The following is a 15,883-nucleotide window of genomic DNA, read 5'->3' as shown; positions in this document are numbered from 1 at the left end:
TGTAAAATATGGACAAACCCACCATGATTTTAAAAAAAAAATTAATTCAAGTCCTAAAAAAAATAAATTTGTCTTCCTTTTGCAATGACAGAACACCACTATGCTCTGTTCTATTTCAGTGTTAGTGAACTGTGAAACAGAGTAATTACACTGGATGAAGAAGACTGGGAAACAATATGCTAAAAGCAAACCAGTTGCAGACCTGTTCTCAATCAGACCCCTATATATTTCTTCTGAAGTATATAAAACTCAGTATCAAAGTAATTATATAGCAGATTCATTACCTTCCTCCATGTATAAAAATCCCTGTGATTATTGAGAAATTCTAACAATTATGTTGTTTGTGACAAAACACTGAATAATTGCACAGGGAAATCTTGACCAAAAGGAGTATGTTTTTGTTTTCTTAAATTCCTTGCAGCTTGAATACCACGTTTGTTTAATAAATTCTGTATAAAAAGCCAATATTTCCAATCCTCTGAAAAATTTTGACAGCAAGCCAAAAATCATCGGACAGAAGCATTTTATGGAAGGATCTAAAAAGTAGCCAAAGTAGCAAAGCAAACATTATTCTGGCAACATCTGAGACAACCAGAGGAGCCTGAGGGAAAAAAATGGTATTCCTAGTGTTTAGCTTCTGCTTCGAACCAGGTGGTTGGACATCCTCCTTCTCTTTGAGAAGCTATCAGAGATGAGAATCTCTTCAGCCTCCCAGATGTGGGGGATGGAGAATCGGGCCTTTATTCTCAGGAGGTGGCACTAATCCTGCTGATCCCTTTCCAGCCTCCATAAACAGCCAATTACCCCACCAAGACTGTCCTACACAAGCACCACAAGCGTGCCAACATCAACAAGACCATTTCTGGTCAAGTTTGTGCTCTACCAGTGATGTCAGACTCCACATCTTTCAGACAGTTTCCAGATGTTAACAAGGTTTCTAGATCACAGGAGCAGAGTGGCCTTTCCTGAGAGTAAAGTTTCCCCAGCCAGATAACAATAGCATAGACAGAAATATAACTCCAATGAATTGTCCACACTACAAACATCATGAATGAAAAACAGATTTTAAGCTGCTTATAGAAAGACGAAAAAACTAAGGTTAAATAGCTTTGTGAGTACTGATCTACTTGATCACATGGTTAGAGATGCTGTTCCTGTAAAGAAACTGATTTACTTCTGCTTTCCTTGTCTTGAAGATTGGTTATCTCTTCTTTTTTTATAGTATGCATTACATATTACATGTTAAGTACAATACATTTAGATGTGTTATCAATATATTCCAAACCTGACTACCAGAAGGTAGAAGAGTTGAGTATAGGGAAATAATTTGCATTCCTCTGTCAATGAGGAAAAACTTAGCATGACACTATCAGAAAATATTAATTAAAATTAAAGATAACTGCACCAGAAAAAAAAATGTATCTGTATTAACCCTTCAAAATCTCACATGTGATATATTTAACAACTAAAAAAAGTTAAAATCTATCAAACTTTGAAATGAACATAATGTTAACAATCATTTTCCTTGGCAGGAATGGAAACTCACCTCTTCATATACTTTCTTAGCATTGCTGTTATCTCCTATCAAGAGGTAACCAACACCAAGGTCATTCTTGAATGAAGTCTCACTGGGAAAAAGCTGAACTAATTTCTGCAGAGTAACCAGGGAACCCCTCATGCGACCTGATTTGATTGAACAAGACTTAATTACAACTGCAGATATAAGAAACAGTAGCAAGACATTTACACAACATCTAAGGAAACACAAATCAGAGGCAAGTGGTCCACTTTCACTGACAATCAAGAAGGAAAAGATGGAAAAACTGGTGCAGACAGGAGCACATTTAGCTGCCTGGCTGTCACTGTGGGTGTAGTTGTACCAGGAATATTTCACAGAATCACTGCAATCACGCAGTGTTATGGCAGCCTCTTGTGGAGAACCTTTCACAGTGCAGAAGTAACATTATTTAATCTTTGGAGGAAAGCACTGGACAAAACTAAGTAAACATATAATGATAAACTTCATCTTAATTAATTTCCAACGTTAAGTAAGTTCTTGTCTACTTCCATTATGAAGGTTGTCATGCTTTATGTGCTTAAAATTAAGTATGATCCTTGACTTCCTAAATGAGGTCTTGCTAAGGAAAAGCGAGATCAAAACAACTTGATATTAAAAATCCAGCCCATGGGAAGAGAACTCTTGATGGTGCCTCATATTCTAATCATCATTTCTCATACATCACAGAATTGAGATCTAAAACTAGAATCTAAAACCTAAATCTTGGGGCTGTTCTCCCTGTATTCAATTCCATTCTTTATGTTTACTGAAAGTTTATTCTGACTATGTTTATTCTCCTTATGCCAGTCATTTCCTCTTGATTTTCTTCAGCTTCAGTAGAAAAAGAAAACTTTCTTCCTTGTAAATAAAAAGTTTGACCACCTATCATCGTAGCTTGTCATAGCATCTGCTGCAGCTTTCTACAGGCACTATTATCCTAAATTATTGACATTAGTTCCCTAGAAAAAAAATTAAATAATGTAAAAATGGTTTTCATTTAAGATACTAGGAAGACAAGTTCAACCAAAAATTCAGTGGAATTATCACTTTAAAATCCTTAGCGATGTCTGAAATCCTTGCTCAGACAACTGCTGTAATTTTTATACCATCCTCAAAACTTACCAAGGAACTGCTGCCTGTCTGCTTCTCGCTTCAAGCTCAGTTTTATCAGGTCTGAAGGGACATTTGGCAAACTAACCACCTCATCATAAGTGTTGATGGCCTGTTGCAGCATCTCATTGCTTCTCATTTTCTCAGCTAAGTCATCTTCGGACTAGAAAGAACAACAAAACCATTATTAGAACACATAGTAATCTGTTAATCTTAAAACCAACTATTTTCTTACCAGGCAAACTATGCAATTTTTAGACTATGGGTTGTGCTTTATGGGAAAGTACACTAGAATTACCATTAAATCTTGTTACCTACAAAGTGTTTGAAAGGAGAAGTATAAAAAAATTTGCACCTAAAACATTCATTAACACAAATTTTTGATTAATATTTGTAGAATTCATCATTTCTGCTTTCAAAAACAGATGAAGCAATCTGTTTTAATAACACAGAAGAAATGCAAAATTTTGTCTATGGACTATTTGTATACTAAACCTCACTCTGGAAGCAATACACAAATCAAAACACACCAACAAACATTTTCATCTATTCTGACAAATTTATTTACACTCTTTCTTCCAAAATGAATTAGGAATTGCCTTTTGCCTTGCATGCATTGATAGAATATGAACCCTACAAGTCCTTCAAAACTTAAACTTGTTCATCAAATTCAGAAGCAGATCAAAGGATATATGAGCACTCTACAGTGAAATTACAGCTTCAATGAATCTAACAGAAGCGATGACTGATCTCACCTGTGGTAAGGCATGTTCATACTTTGCTTCCATAGCTGCAAATGACTGTCTCAAATGCAGAATTTTTTAAGGCTTACTTTGAATTGTTCATATAAATGCATGAATTTTCTCATGTTTAATGCATTCTTCTCAAATACTACAATATTTATTGGATTATGTTCTTTCTTAAGGCAAGAGCCATGGCAGATGTATCACAAGCATGATGGTGCAGAAGCTGTTGTTGGTCTATTTAAATTCACTGTTGCATCAAAGACACAAATTAAATGGAATTGCTTCAACTGTGTTATCTGTATGTTATAGCAAGTATCTGAAATCTTTTTGCACTTCTGTCCTTTAATTTTTTCCTTCAGTTGCTTTAAAACTTAGTATTGGAAATACCAAAAAGTATGGTTAGTCAGCTAAACAGTTCATCAAGCATTTTTCAGAGACAAATTCAGAAATCAGTTTTAAGCAATAACTTATTTTTTCTGATGTACAATCGCTATTTGAAATTGATTTCTCTTTTTTCAAAGGAATTGCAGGGCAAATAATATTAAAGATACATAACAAAGAAGCAAAAACTGTTAGCATAAAATCTGCATAACTTCACCAGTAGAAATCATATAAGGAGGTTAAAAACCTATTGTCGTTTCCAGCTGTAAAGATGTTAATAAATTCTGTAGAGTATAATTTTATCTGGCTCAAGTGTAATTCAGGTATCAAATAAAGAATTACTCATATTTCTGAAAACCACATCAATAATGAAATATTTTGCAGACTTTTTTGGAAAACAGTTGCCTTTTAAAGCCATTAAAAGATACAGAAAAAAAAAAATCAATCCTCATGTCTTATTAAAAATCTAATCTACAAAATTAGCACATAATGTTGGTTCATGCTTCAAAGAAATGGAGAAGTACAGTTCTGTGGTGAATTCTTGACCTTCTTCACCTTTAACCTTCAAGGCCTTTAACCTTATTCTTTGCAGCTTCGCTTTTAGTTAGTGATGAGAAATAGCAAATTTAAATGCATTTTGTTGGTATGAATACCTGTTTTAAAATATACTCTGTTACAGTGCAAATCTTAGTCATTTGTCTGTCTGATGCCAATGGTTTTCCTATTCCTTCAAACAGCTTGAACTTACACATACTGGCTTCAATAAAATTGTCATTGGTAATATTTCTATAACTGTTCAGTAAGATGACTAGTATGAACCTTCAAAGGCTAGAGAAAATGAATTTATTGTTTTTACACACTCCCAGAAAACACATATAACAATTTCCTCAGATCTTGGTCTGTATTGACCTTTCATGGATTGCTAAAGTAGTAGTAAGTGACTACAAATTGCTAGAAATGGACAAAGGAAGTTGGGTCACTGAGGTGGGAATTCTGAATGAGAATAAATTTCAGAACTAGCTGCAGTGATCTGCCCTTCTCCTAAAGCCATTGAGGAGGCAGGAAGCATATTCTGTTAGATATAATGAGTAGATTTGTAAAAACTGGTAACTGTTAAAAGTGTAACTTAACAGAGCTAAGTTCATCACATGTAGGAACAAAGTGGTCTCCTACTGTAAAGAGGCAAAGAGTTCAGCAGACTGTTACCACAGAGGACACTGAAGCATTTGGTCTGCTGCGTATCAAGTGCTTGTGTGACAGATTTTTGGATAATCACAGCTTTGGTTTAAGCATGACTATTATTAACCAAGTGGAAACTGGTTGTGACTCCAAGGTCCCATCAATTGTCCAACAGCACCATTCTATCCTACAGCGAGGGCTTCACTTTGTTCATCCTGATTAACATGAGTTCAAGGAGTCTTTTATTGCAGCAGGATTATCCTAGTATTTAGGAAAATTCAAAGATTATTCCCTTTTGAGACATCTCAACACAATCTAAAAGTATAATAAATGCAGAGATTATTTTCTGATCTCTTCTGGGCTTTGGTTTATTTTTTTGAAGGAAACACCTAAAACATAACTCACTCCACAAGTAAAGCTAATTAAGCCTCACTGCCTGAGAATTTGTGTTCTTTATCCTTTAACTCTCTCTAAAAACTCCAAATCCTCTTTTCTATTCCCACTAGAGCAAAAAGCAGCATTTATCCCTGACAGATATGTTGATTTACCAGGTACAGCAAATAGTGTGTAACAGGGAGGTTCTGCCTGTTGTTCCTGCACTGGGCCATTACGTGGTATTTATCTCTTGCCATTCACCTGACAGTTCTCCTCAGATCTACAGGATGTACCTTATTTTTTTGTTATTTACAATACTTCCCACTGAAGTTCCACAAAAGCTGCCAAGGTAACTGGGGAAGGACGGTTGACTGAAAGAGATACAGTATGACAGATCACATGATTATTTTTTTACCTAGGAAACCTCCACAAATTTATAAATTAATTCCAACTGGTGTCTATAACTCTATTGGTAAAACAAAATGTTTATTTTAGCCTTTTTCAACACCTATCATTTTTTTCCTAGGTACCTGTGCTTTCCCGTATCTTGCTCGAGGACTTTGTGGATATTGATTCACTAATGCTTCAAAGGCCCTTAGAGCTTCTTCAACTTTTCCCTGAAAAGTAGAGATATTTATCAGCAATTCTATCTAATAAAAATGCTGAAAGATGCAGGAAATAATTGTCATTATTTATGAAACAATATAATCTACTTTCCATGGTTAAAATTAATAACTTCATTTTTCATACTTTATTCACTTTCCCTTTGTTGACTGGATAAAATGCCAAGGTGAAAATAACCTGTCTGTATAAAAAAAGTAAAGATCCTACTGCCAATAACAAATTTCAGACCAAAAATGATAGAGAATAGGAAGACAACTCTAGACATAAGTGGAAATTTTCCCCCTGCATAACTCTTATGATGAACTGTATCATAACTACAAGCCTGAATGTAATGGTACCTGTGGTATTCTCCTGATGGACCTTCAGAGGAGCCAACCCCACTGTTAAAGAGGTGCTAAGAACTGCTTGGCAATGTTTGGCAATAGACCTTGCTGCCACTTCCACCTCTTTACAGCTTTATAAATACGAGTTATCTGTGTATAAATCATACACAACTGCCTTGATATCTTCAAATATTATGCACATCTGATTCCTATATAACTTACCAAGAAATAGAGCAGGAAAAGAGTCAAGCAGCTGACCCTACAGGCTCATCAAATGTTTCTATTATGCCTATTTCAGATTAACTAATTGCTTAAGCAATAAGAAGCATGAAAATTCCTTTTTTTTTTAATTTTTTTTTGGTATTCTAGCATGTAAAGAAGGTTTCTAGTGAGGAACTGCTGCAGGGGCTGCCAGAGGTTAGTGCTCCCTATGCAATAGCTCTCCAGTCCCATCACAGACCTTCCAGAACTCTGGGGCTGCATAGATGGCAAGATAAAGTCAAAACTGCAAAGTATGTCCTGAAAATCAAGAATAATCCTGCACCTGCAATGACCAAATTGGTTTTTATTTTGTTTTACTGCAAATAGTGTATCGCACTGCTTATCCACCTCAAATCTAGGGTACAGCAAAGATCTGTGATTGTTCTTTATGTGCTAGGACTGTCTTCTAGACATATCAGAGTTTTAACAAGAACTACATTTAAAAGACTTAAAGTCTCTCATTTTTAACAGCCACAGTCTTCCTTCACTATTTAATCTCATATCTGGAAAAGGAACATCTCTGCAAAAGCATTATTTTCTGAAATATTCAAATAAAAGTATAAAATTGGAAGCTATAAGGGGAGATGACTGAAGAGCTTGGGGTTTTTTTTGTTTGTTATGGTCAAGTTATGAAATTCAGAACTACCCAACCTGACTGACTGATTAACATCAAGGTCTTGATGCCCCTGGCAAGAAGCAGGAACATCTGTTTTGTCCCCTAAGCAGCTGTACAGCAGCAGAGGAACTTCCAGGATGCAGAATCTCAACAGAAAAAACACCTACTTCAATGATGTGCTCACAAGGCAGCAGAACACTTACTGAGAGATCCCTGCTAACACACACAAACTCCTCTGGTAGCACTCAACTTCAGTAATCAACTGGACAAAGTGACAGGACAGAACTACCCTGTTCCATGTGATCCATTTAAGCAGAAATTCAATGATTAAGGTCAACATTTCAAGGTCAACAGTGAGCAAACAAATACGAACAGACAGATGCTTACAACCAAAAAATTTAAGATAAACTATCCAGCAGAAATTAAACTTGAAGGACAAATATGCGCTGAATATTTTACAAAGTTAATTTCACAAAAAGTAGTCTAAAATTTATTCTCCCTTTTTCCAAGTTTTTAATTTATTCAGTTTTTGTCCACTGTCTACTGTCCTGAGTGAAACATTTAAAACTTACTTTTTTACGTAGTTTTTCTGCAGCATCTAGTTCAGCTTTAATGGTCTTATCAAACTTGTTTAAGAGCTTTGGCTTCTTCTTCTTTTTAGCTAGAAGATTTAACAAACACACAGTTCGTTACTTTTTTCATATTTCAATTGTCTGGAGTAACACTTAGCTAGGGAGTGTGCTGACAAAGTGCATAATGTTCAAGTTAGGCAGTTTCAAATTACACTGAAAAGAAACTGATTTGTTAGTTATTAGAATCAAAAATTCCTACATGAAAAAGCAAACTTCAGACATTCAAATTGAGTAACTTGGCAGTTAAGTTTAGAATAAAGCATTTTTTGTCACATGACAGTAAAGATTTTTTTTTTTTCCCCCAAGTGGTTCAACTGATGTGGAAGAGCAAAGGGAACTGTTATTTTTCCACATTTATGGTATAATGAAAACCACGATCATCAGGGCATACTAATAATTTCCAAAAGCTGTGACTGAATATGTCTGCTCTGTCTAGAGCAATTATTGAGGCTGCCTCTGGACCACTGTGTGCAGTTCTGGGCTCCTCAGGACAAGAGAGATATGGAGCTCCTGGAGTGAGTCCAGTGGAGGGCAATAAAGATGATCAAGGGAGCACCTCTCTTATGAAAAAAGACTGAGGGGGCTGGGCCTATTCAGCCTCAAGAAGAGACCACTGAGAGGTGGTCATTATACTCATTAATATGTATAAAATATTAAGATATTAAGAACTTAAGAGTGGGTGATGAGGATGGAGCCAGGCTCTTCTCGGTGCTGCCAAGCAATAGGACAAGAAGAAACAGGCAGAAACTAATGCATGGGAAGTTCTACCTGAACATGAGGAAGAACTTCTTTACTGTGCAGTTTGCCAAGCTGGAACAGATTGCCTGGAGATATTGTAGATTCTCCCTCACTGGAGATATTCAAGAACTGTGTGGACACAATCCTGTACCATGTGCCATAGGATGATCCTGCTTGAGCAGGAAGGTTGGACCAGATGATTCACTGTGGTCTCTTCAAACCTTGCCCATTTTGTGGTTAGATGAATTCATAGAAATCAGTTACTCAGATTAGGAGGGATCCAAAAAGTTAAGTACTTGACTTTCCTGATTAATTAAACACTGAAATGTTGGGTTAAGACTCATTTAAGTGATTAAGTTTCTACAGCTTACTAAGCTATCACACAGCAGTAGAGCAGCAGCAGTATGTAGCAAATCAGCCTTGAAATAAATTGTGTAAAGTAAACTGCATTTGAAGCAAATTTAAGTAACTGGTGTCAATTTAAACAGCTATTTACCTCATAGTAGTTTATTCTAAATGTCTACCTGGTTACATCAAGTATACTAGTTATTAAATCTACTAGTTGTTAAAAAAGTGGAAGTACTCTACTGAAAGGATATGTCAGCAGGTAACTGGTTTCTTCCACATTTTCTACAGCTTAACTCTGCACTTGCACTTCATTAGAAAAAAAGATTCCACCTTTTCTTACACAAGTAGAGGAAATACCTATTGTGTGATAGAACTACTCATTAAGTATATCGGTAATTAGTAGCACATCTTTTTACTTTAATTGTGCATTACTGCTTTTTCCCCCTCTATGGAAAGTGGGTCATTAATAGCAGGAAAAGAGGTAAAATTACTATTTTCTTTGTAGAAGTTTAAATAGGGAATGTTGTAATTGGTCCGTGTAAAGTTTAAATCAAACATCCTACAGTTTAACATCATCTACTGCAATGCTGTAGCAAGTATTGTAGCAAGCAATATAACAAATTATAGTAACTACACACATTTTATTCTGCTTCCCAAGCCCTCAGGTACACTGTTCAGGAATGACAAAAGCCACCAAATGCTACTGGAAGCTGTGCTCATGATTCATTAAATGACACTGTCTCTCTGAGACTCTGATCCTACACGGAGTTTTAGGCAGACAAATGATGTCATCTGTGTTAAACCTCAGAGAAAGACCAATGCCTTGGACAATGCTAGACCATTATTACGTCCATCCAGTCATTAGAGGATCTCATAAGTCTGAATATCTGTATAGAATGCAAAAAACACCCTTGACTACTTTTGTTTCTTTCTGTGTAAGATTTTACTCTCCTTTTCAATGCTGAACTTAGACAGCTCTGTGTGGAGTTTTTCTTACACTACCTTTTTAAACTCTTCTGCAGTGCTGGTATGCACAGTTGCGAAGTTGCCATTGTTTTTCAGGAGCAGGAAGGGAACAGAATTTAAGCTATCCTACTAAATTTCTTTTTTTTTTTTTTTTCACAAAGGTTGTGTAAAGGTTTAAATGTAAAAAAATCTATTGAGACTTATAAACAAAAGGTACTGAAACAGCAATGCACTAGTATTATTATATGTCTGTTGATTCCTCTTTTAATAGTAGGGACTGTAACTTTTCAAAGCATTAGATACAGGAAGAGGAGAAAAAACTAAAACAAAACTGCCTGACATTGAGGAGTTTACTTCTTTTTCAGGATATACTCACAACTAGCATAACTTAATATGTTGGATTTGCTTCCCTAAGCAGTTCCAAGTTTTTTATTGTAACCTGATTTCAAATTAAGCATTTATACTGAAGCACACAGTAATACTCTTAAGGAATGTAGTTATCATGAACTGCACTGACTAAAGAGAAGCATGGCATTTTTCTTAGTAATATAGATGTTTTCAATGCCTTTTGTTTATTCCCCATAAATGATGTAGGAGAAATGCTTTCCAATCTGTCACTGACCTCAGTCTTACTCTGTCTTACTTTATTATCCTCTATTTCATAGGAAAGCAACGTCTTTACTTCCTTTTCATGCATTTAATGATAATAATGGTTAAGGAGCACAGCTCTGGCTCTCTTCCAGGTGTTCACACCCCTTGAATCCAGCAAAATTCACAGAAACAGCTGTGTGAGTATCCCTCCACCCCAAACCTTCAGTCCACAGTGACTGACAGGTGTGGTGAGAAGTTCTTCATATAATGTCATTTGGCCTGAAAAGAACAACCCATAACATGTAAAATATATGTTGGATTTTGCATTAGGGTTTTTTTTTCATTTTAAAAAATATGCCAGCTCAGTTTTTCAAGAAACCATTGCTATTTTTAAGGCCTGGCTTGCTTAACAGCAGGAGTGGAAGAACCCAGAAACAACAACCCAAGGAACCAATGAAAACAAGTGACCTTGAGGATTTTTTCATTCATTTTGCTCTTAGCTGCCATGTGAAACTGTCTTTTGTTGTTAGCAAGAAAACTGAGGCATGTCAGTTCCTCTGGGTATCTGTACCTCGGTATCTGAGGAGCTTCCAATGGGATATCACCACCAAACATTTGGTTTAGTTTCTGTTCTCTAAGTAGCATAAACTGCAACTAAAATGTTAATTCTCAGTTCTTACAGCATGAATAAACATCTTTATCTAAGGTTAGCCAGCTATGCAGGAACTGTATTTAAGTGAGACAGGACAGCTATTTGTCAGCTTTTTAGCTTTCAGCATTCATGGAAAGACAGAGTCATTTGGTCCTTTTCAAACTCAGTAAGCATATCAACAGTGAGGTTCCTTTGAGGCAAAGGAAAGAAGCTTTCCCACCCACCAAGAAACTCCCACTGCCTGTGGGACACTCTGCAGTTCATTTAAGTTTACGAGGAGATGAGAAACATCACAGAAAAAAAAAGTAAATAGAAAAAGTTAAAATCCTACAAGCCTGTGGCACAAAGATACAATATCTTTCATACCCAGCTAGGGTGATGTGTTGGAAGAACCTATTTGCCACCCTCCATTATAAAAAAAAAGTATTATCTTCCTATTTTCAGTACAATTATATATCAGCCCTAGACCAGCATGAGATCAATATAAAAAGCTGGAAAGGAGCTGTTAACATAAATATTATTCATGTGCTAGGCACCCATATAACACAGTAAACAGCATATAACGAGCAATCATTTTCATCTCCCGTTCTATTCCTATGTTAAAGGATTCACCAGGGAGCTTTCAGTGTAACCATCAAGCATTCCTCTATATTAACCAGATAGCCTGCTATCTCCCTGCAGGGGTATTTTAATAAATTATCCATTGCCTCCTTCTAGAGCAATAATCCTTTAGCAGATGTGACCCAATATATTAAATTCAACGATACAAAGAAGTTAACTTATCTGTTTTCAGAGGAAAATACATGTAATTTTTCTTCAATGACAAATTTCACCATGACACTGAAGTCATGCATGATCACACATGGTTTTACATTTGGTTTGTAGTCCAAATCAGGTTGAGAATTAAAATGGTAATAATCCTTTTACGTATCATTCTGTGGGCTTTCAAGAATACTACTGAGGATTTTCAATAATAGCTTTGGATGTAAGAATAAGCATTCTATCTAGGACTGCTGTCATAGGATTCCTGAAGACTTCCTTAGAGAAAACAGTTTCCACTGAAAAAGCAGCAAGCTAGGAAGAAGTCTTATATAAAACTCTATGCTAGTTCTTGTCCTGGAGAATAAACAATTACCAATGATGACAAGAAATCTCATATCTCACTTACCAAGATACAGAATTTAAAAAAAATAGAAATAGCAATGTATTACAATGTATTACATGAATGTACAGTAAACTTAATAGCCTCTCATATCATCCAATGAAATTTGATTAAATATTTCATATAACTGTATTGCCATATGAAAACTAAAATACCAGGCAAGTTTTAGTTTTATGTTAAAAAGCACCTTGTCATCACCAAAAGCAGTGACAGTCTTACTTCTACAAGGGACAGAGAAATTCTTTTTGAATGATAATGAGCACACTGCTAGATGCTCATCTGACTACAAGAGAATCACATCAAAATTAAGGAAAAGTAACTAAACTATTAAGCATAATTGAATCACTCTTGAAGATTGGTTAAAAAATATTTTGCCTTTATTTGGAGTGGGGAGTGGAAAAACAATAAGCAAGAACAAAGGGTAAACAGGCAGTAATAAAAAGTTTGCCATGAGCAGACAGGTACACACTACTCTGTAAAACATAGCTACAGATATGAAAATAATAAATTATTTTCTGTATCATCACAGGATAAGAGAAGGCTTAAAATGGCAATAACAAAAATTTGTCTTGAACATCTGGGAGTACTGTCTCTGAGCAAGCACAGTAGAACAGGTTGCTGAGGGCAGTTGTGGAATTCTAATTACTGAAAATTTGCAATAACAAGATGTGTGAGCATCTGCCAAGAACAATGCACACAGCTGATAAGGCCTTCAGTCAACTAAAGAGACAAAGTAAGCTTGAGGGTCCCACTTAGTCATATGTTGTACAATTTCTGTAATAGACTATTATATGTCAATGTGCTTTAGTGCCAACACTGTAATTATGCAGGTAACTTCCACTCTCTCACTTGACAACCAAAGAAACTCCCACATAAACTCACAGTGCCAGTCATCACAGTAGCTGAGATTCCTCCTATTCCTCCCTCCCATGCCAGCAACAGAATATTGAAGCTCCAAATCTTTTCCCAATACAAAATTTCACCTCAGTGCTATAATTTAAAAAAAGTCGTAAGTGATTAAAAACACTGTCTTGTGATAGAAAGCAATCTCAATTACCACTGCTCTCATTAGCTTTTTCTGTAAAAATAAAATACTAATAACATTAAAAAAATCAAGTTTGTAAATCTTCATCTGAAGCAGAACTTTTTAACTTAAATAACTGTCCAAACAGCATCAGAAAAGTAATTTTGCAAACCACTGATTTATTCACAGAACTGTATTTCTTGATAGCTTCTAATGTGAAAGGCTGCCTGAAGATATAATAATCAAGGACTTAAAACTTTCAAGAATTTCTAGACAAATTTCCTCACTTGATCAAATGTCTGTAAATTCCTGTGTAACTGAGCAGAACCCAAGGGTGGAAACTCGTATAAAACACCAAGCAGACAATTATGTTAAGGCAGTTACATGGATAACAAGGAACACAAAAAGAGAACACTAATACATGGCCAAAAAATTGATTACATATGACCCCAAAACAATAGAGAAAAACTCCTAGAAATGTCACAAATAACTAGTAATACCACTTTTATAATTAAGTAAATGAATCCTCTCTAGCCTCCAGAGAAGTGGGAATGGTTGTGTGTGTGAAACCTCTCAATTTCACATTTTCATCTGAAATGTAACACCATCATCCAAGCTAAGGAAAAGCTTCTCCTAAAAGAAAAAACAATGATGACCTGTCTGATTAAGTATCAGCCTGGTACATCAAAATAGTTAACCTCATTAGCCAGAATTGGACAAAAATATTGAATACTATCATGATTATCTTTCACAATTAACACATTTTTTTACCCTAGAGAGACACCATGGACTTGGCATTTTAACAGATAGCAAATTTGAGTGGATGAAGGTATTTTCTACACTGTGAGGGCTTCAACTTCTTGTTTCCTGAAAAGATAATTTAAAAGATGGGGTATCTTTACCACAAGACATAGCATGAACCATTTTGTCCTTGCTGACATACTCTGAGTCTCTGATCAAAGGATACACGTACAGTTTTCTTCCTGAGCAAATTAAATCGAAGATGACATCATGATGCTATTAACACTTCCAGAACAATTAGTGTTCATATCTAAAAACCAGTATGCACTTCCATACACTTAATGCAAATCATCTCTCACTCCTGTGCCTTGTAAATTATTGGGAGCAGATATTTTCCAGTTCTGTGGTTTTATTCTGACCCAACAGACATGCAAGGAAGGACACCACAAACAGAGAGCTTGGCAGCTGATGTGCAACCATGGCCAGGAGGAAATCTCAACTGGGACTACCTCAGGCAGTTTTCCACTTGCTGCCCTTTTCTCCTTTTCCCTCCTGCTCTCAGTACTAATGATTCCCTTCCTAAGCCTTCTGCTTGCTTTCTTATGTTTGGAGCCTAGAAAAATTGATGGGGTGGAAGACAGGCTTACCTGCAGTGCTGGAGCTGACATTTTGAACCTGGTCTGTACACCAAGAGCATTGACTGACAGTCTGGCTGGTCTGACTTGGAGTTTTGGGGGGAAAGTTGCTTTCCACACAGGATAAACAGTCTGGCTTCAGTTTTTGGAAGCTAATGCTGTATGATTTACAGTCAATTGAGAGGGGCTTGCTCTGTGATTATGAGAGTCCATATTACATATTAGCTTAAGTATTTCTCGTTAAACTTGTCTTTAATGAAATTTCTAGTTCCTCAGAAATGGCAAGACGGTAACATTGCAATCTCTCTGTGGACTGGGGGGAGGAAACATGAGGATGGAAAGTCACTACTCCCTATCTAACAAACCACATTGTAAATGTGGTTTGGTTCTTGTAATTAGATTTTTTTATTCACTTATTGATTCATTCATGTTGTCATTATAATGTCAAGGGAGCATTCCTGGTGCCTTCCTTGATCTTACAGCTGCTATTCCTCACATGCAAAACAGAGAGGAGTTAGGAACCCTAACTAGTTAAGTTAACTATAAAGTTAATTACTTTATAAGGTATAAGTGATTCAAGATAAAGGCTGGTCTTTACAGCCACCTTGAGGACACATGGCCCTCAGTTTCTGATTTGAAAAGTACACTGGAACAATCCTGCTCCACTGACTGTATGTTGTGCTTACCACTTGGCAGAAAATTAAATTACCTCAGAGCAGGGGTTGGACAAAATGGCCTTTCAAGGTCCTTTCCAACCCAAACTGTTCTATAATTTTATGATTTGGGTCCTACTTAATAGTAGAGGCTATAACTATATAGTTATGTCTCCTTATGTTATGCCATCTCTAAAGCTAATCTGAAATAAAAACCCCTTCATGTGATGCAGTCTTGTAAGTCACTTGCAGCAAAGGCTCCTCCTGTCAGTTCTCTGTCTTAAACTTTGAAGAACTAAGGAAGCAATTTCCAGGGGAGCATCATAGGCTTTGTTTTATAAACACCCTCCTCATCCCTGCTGTGATACAAATTCAATAATAATGCTCTTGGCAACTTGTGAACGGCAACTTCTGAGTGTGGGACAATGACAAGTAGATACTGATATCATGGTCTGTAGTGGTTTTCCAAATAATTTCACAACCTCTTGTTTTACTAATTCCCTTTGCCATCCACCACCAATCTTCCCTGTTCAAAGTTTCAATTATGTTCTGAAGAACATACATATAT

At 36.1% G+C, this 15,883-nt stretch overlaps 1 protein-coding gene across 10 annotated transcripts in view; it reads right to left on the bottom strand.

The window, feature by feature from the left end:
- Nucleotides 1-15,883, bottom strand: part of ASPH (aspartate beta-hydroxylase) — a 112,972-nt gene that overhangs the window by 30,404 nt on the left and 66,685 nt on the right. For all 10 annotated transcript variants that reach the window (XM_086887015.1, XM_086887024.1, XM_086887045.1 and 7 more), the window contains 4 exons: nucleotides 7,746-7,834; nucleotides 5,880-5,966; nucleotides 2,681-2,831; nucleotides 1,547-1,683 (listed from right to left, as the gene is read on the bottom strand). In XM_086887015.1, the coding sequence (XP_086743141.1) occupies nucleotides 1,547-1,683; nucleotides 2,681-2,831; nucleotides 5,880-5,966; nucleotides 7,746-7,834 (464 nt within the window). The remainder of the gene's footprint in view (nucleotides 1-1,546; nucleotides 1,684-2,680; nucleotides 2,832-5,879; nucleotides 5,967-7,745; nucleotides 7,835-15,883) is intronic.

This window comes from Cyanistes caeruleus, chromosome 1 (genome assembly GCF_971803275.1).
Source record: "Cyanistes caeruleus chromosome 1, bCyaCae1.hap1.1, whole genome shotgun sequence".
NCBI lineage: Eukaryota > Metazoa > Chordata > Aves > Passeriformes > Paridae > Cyanistes > Cyanistes caeruleus.
This window is presented reverse-complemented; position numbering and strand designations above follow the sequence as displayed.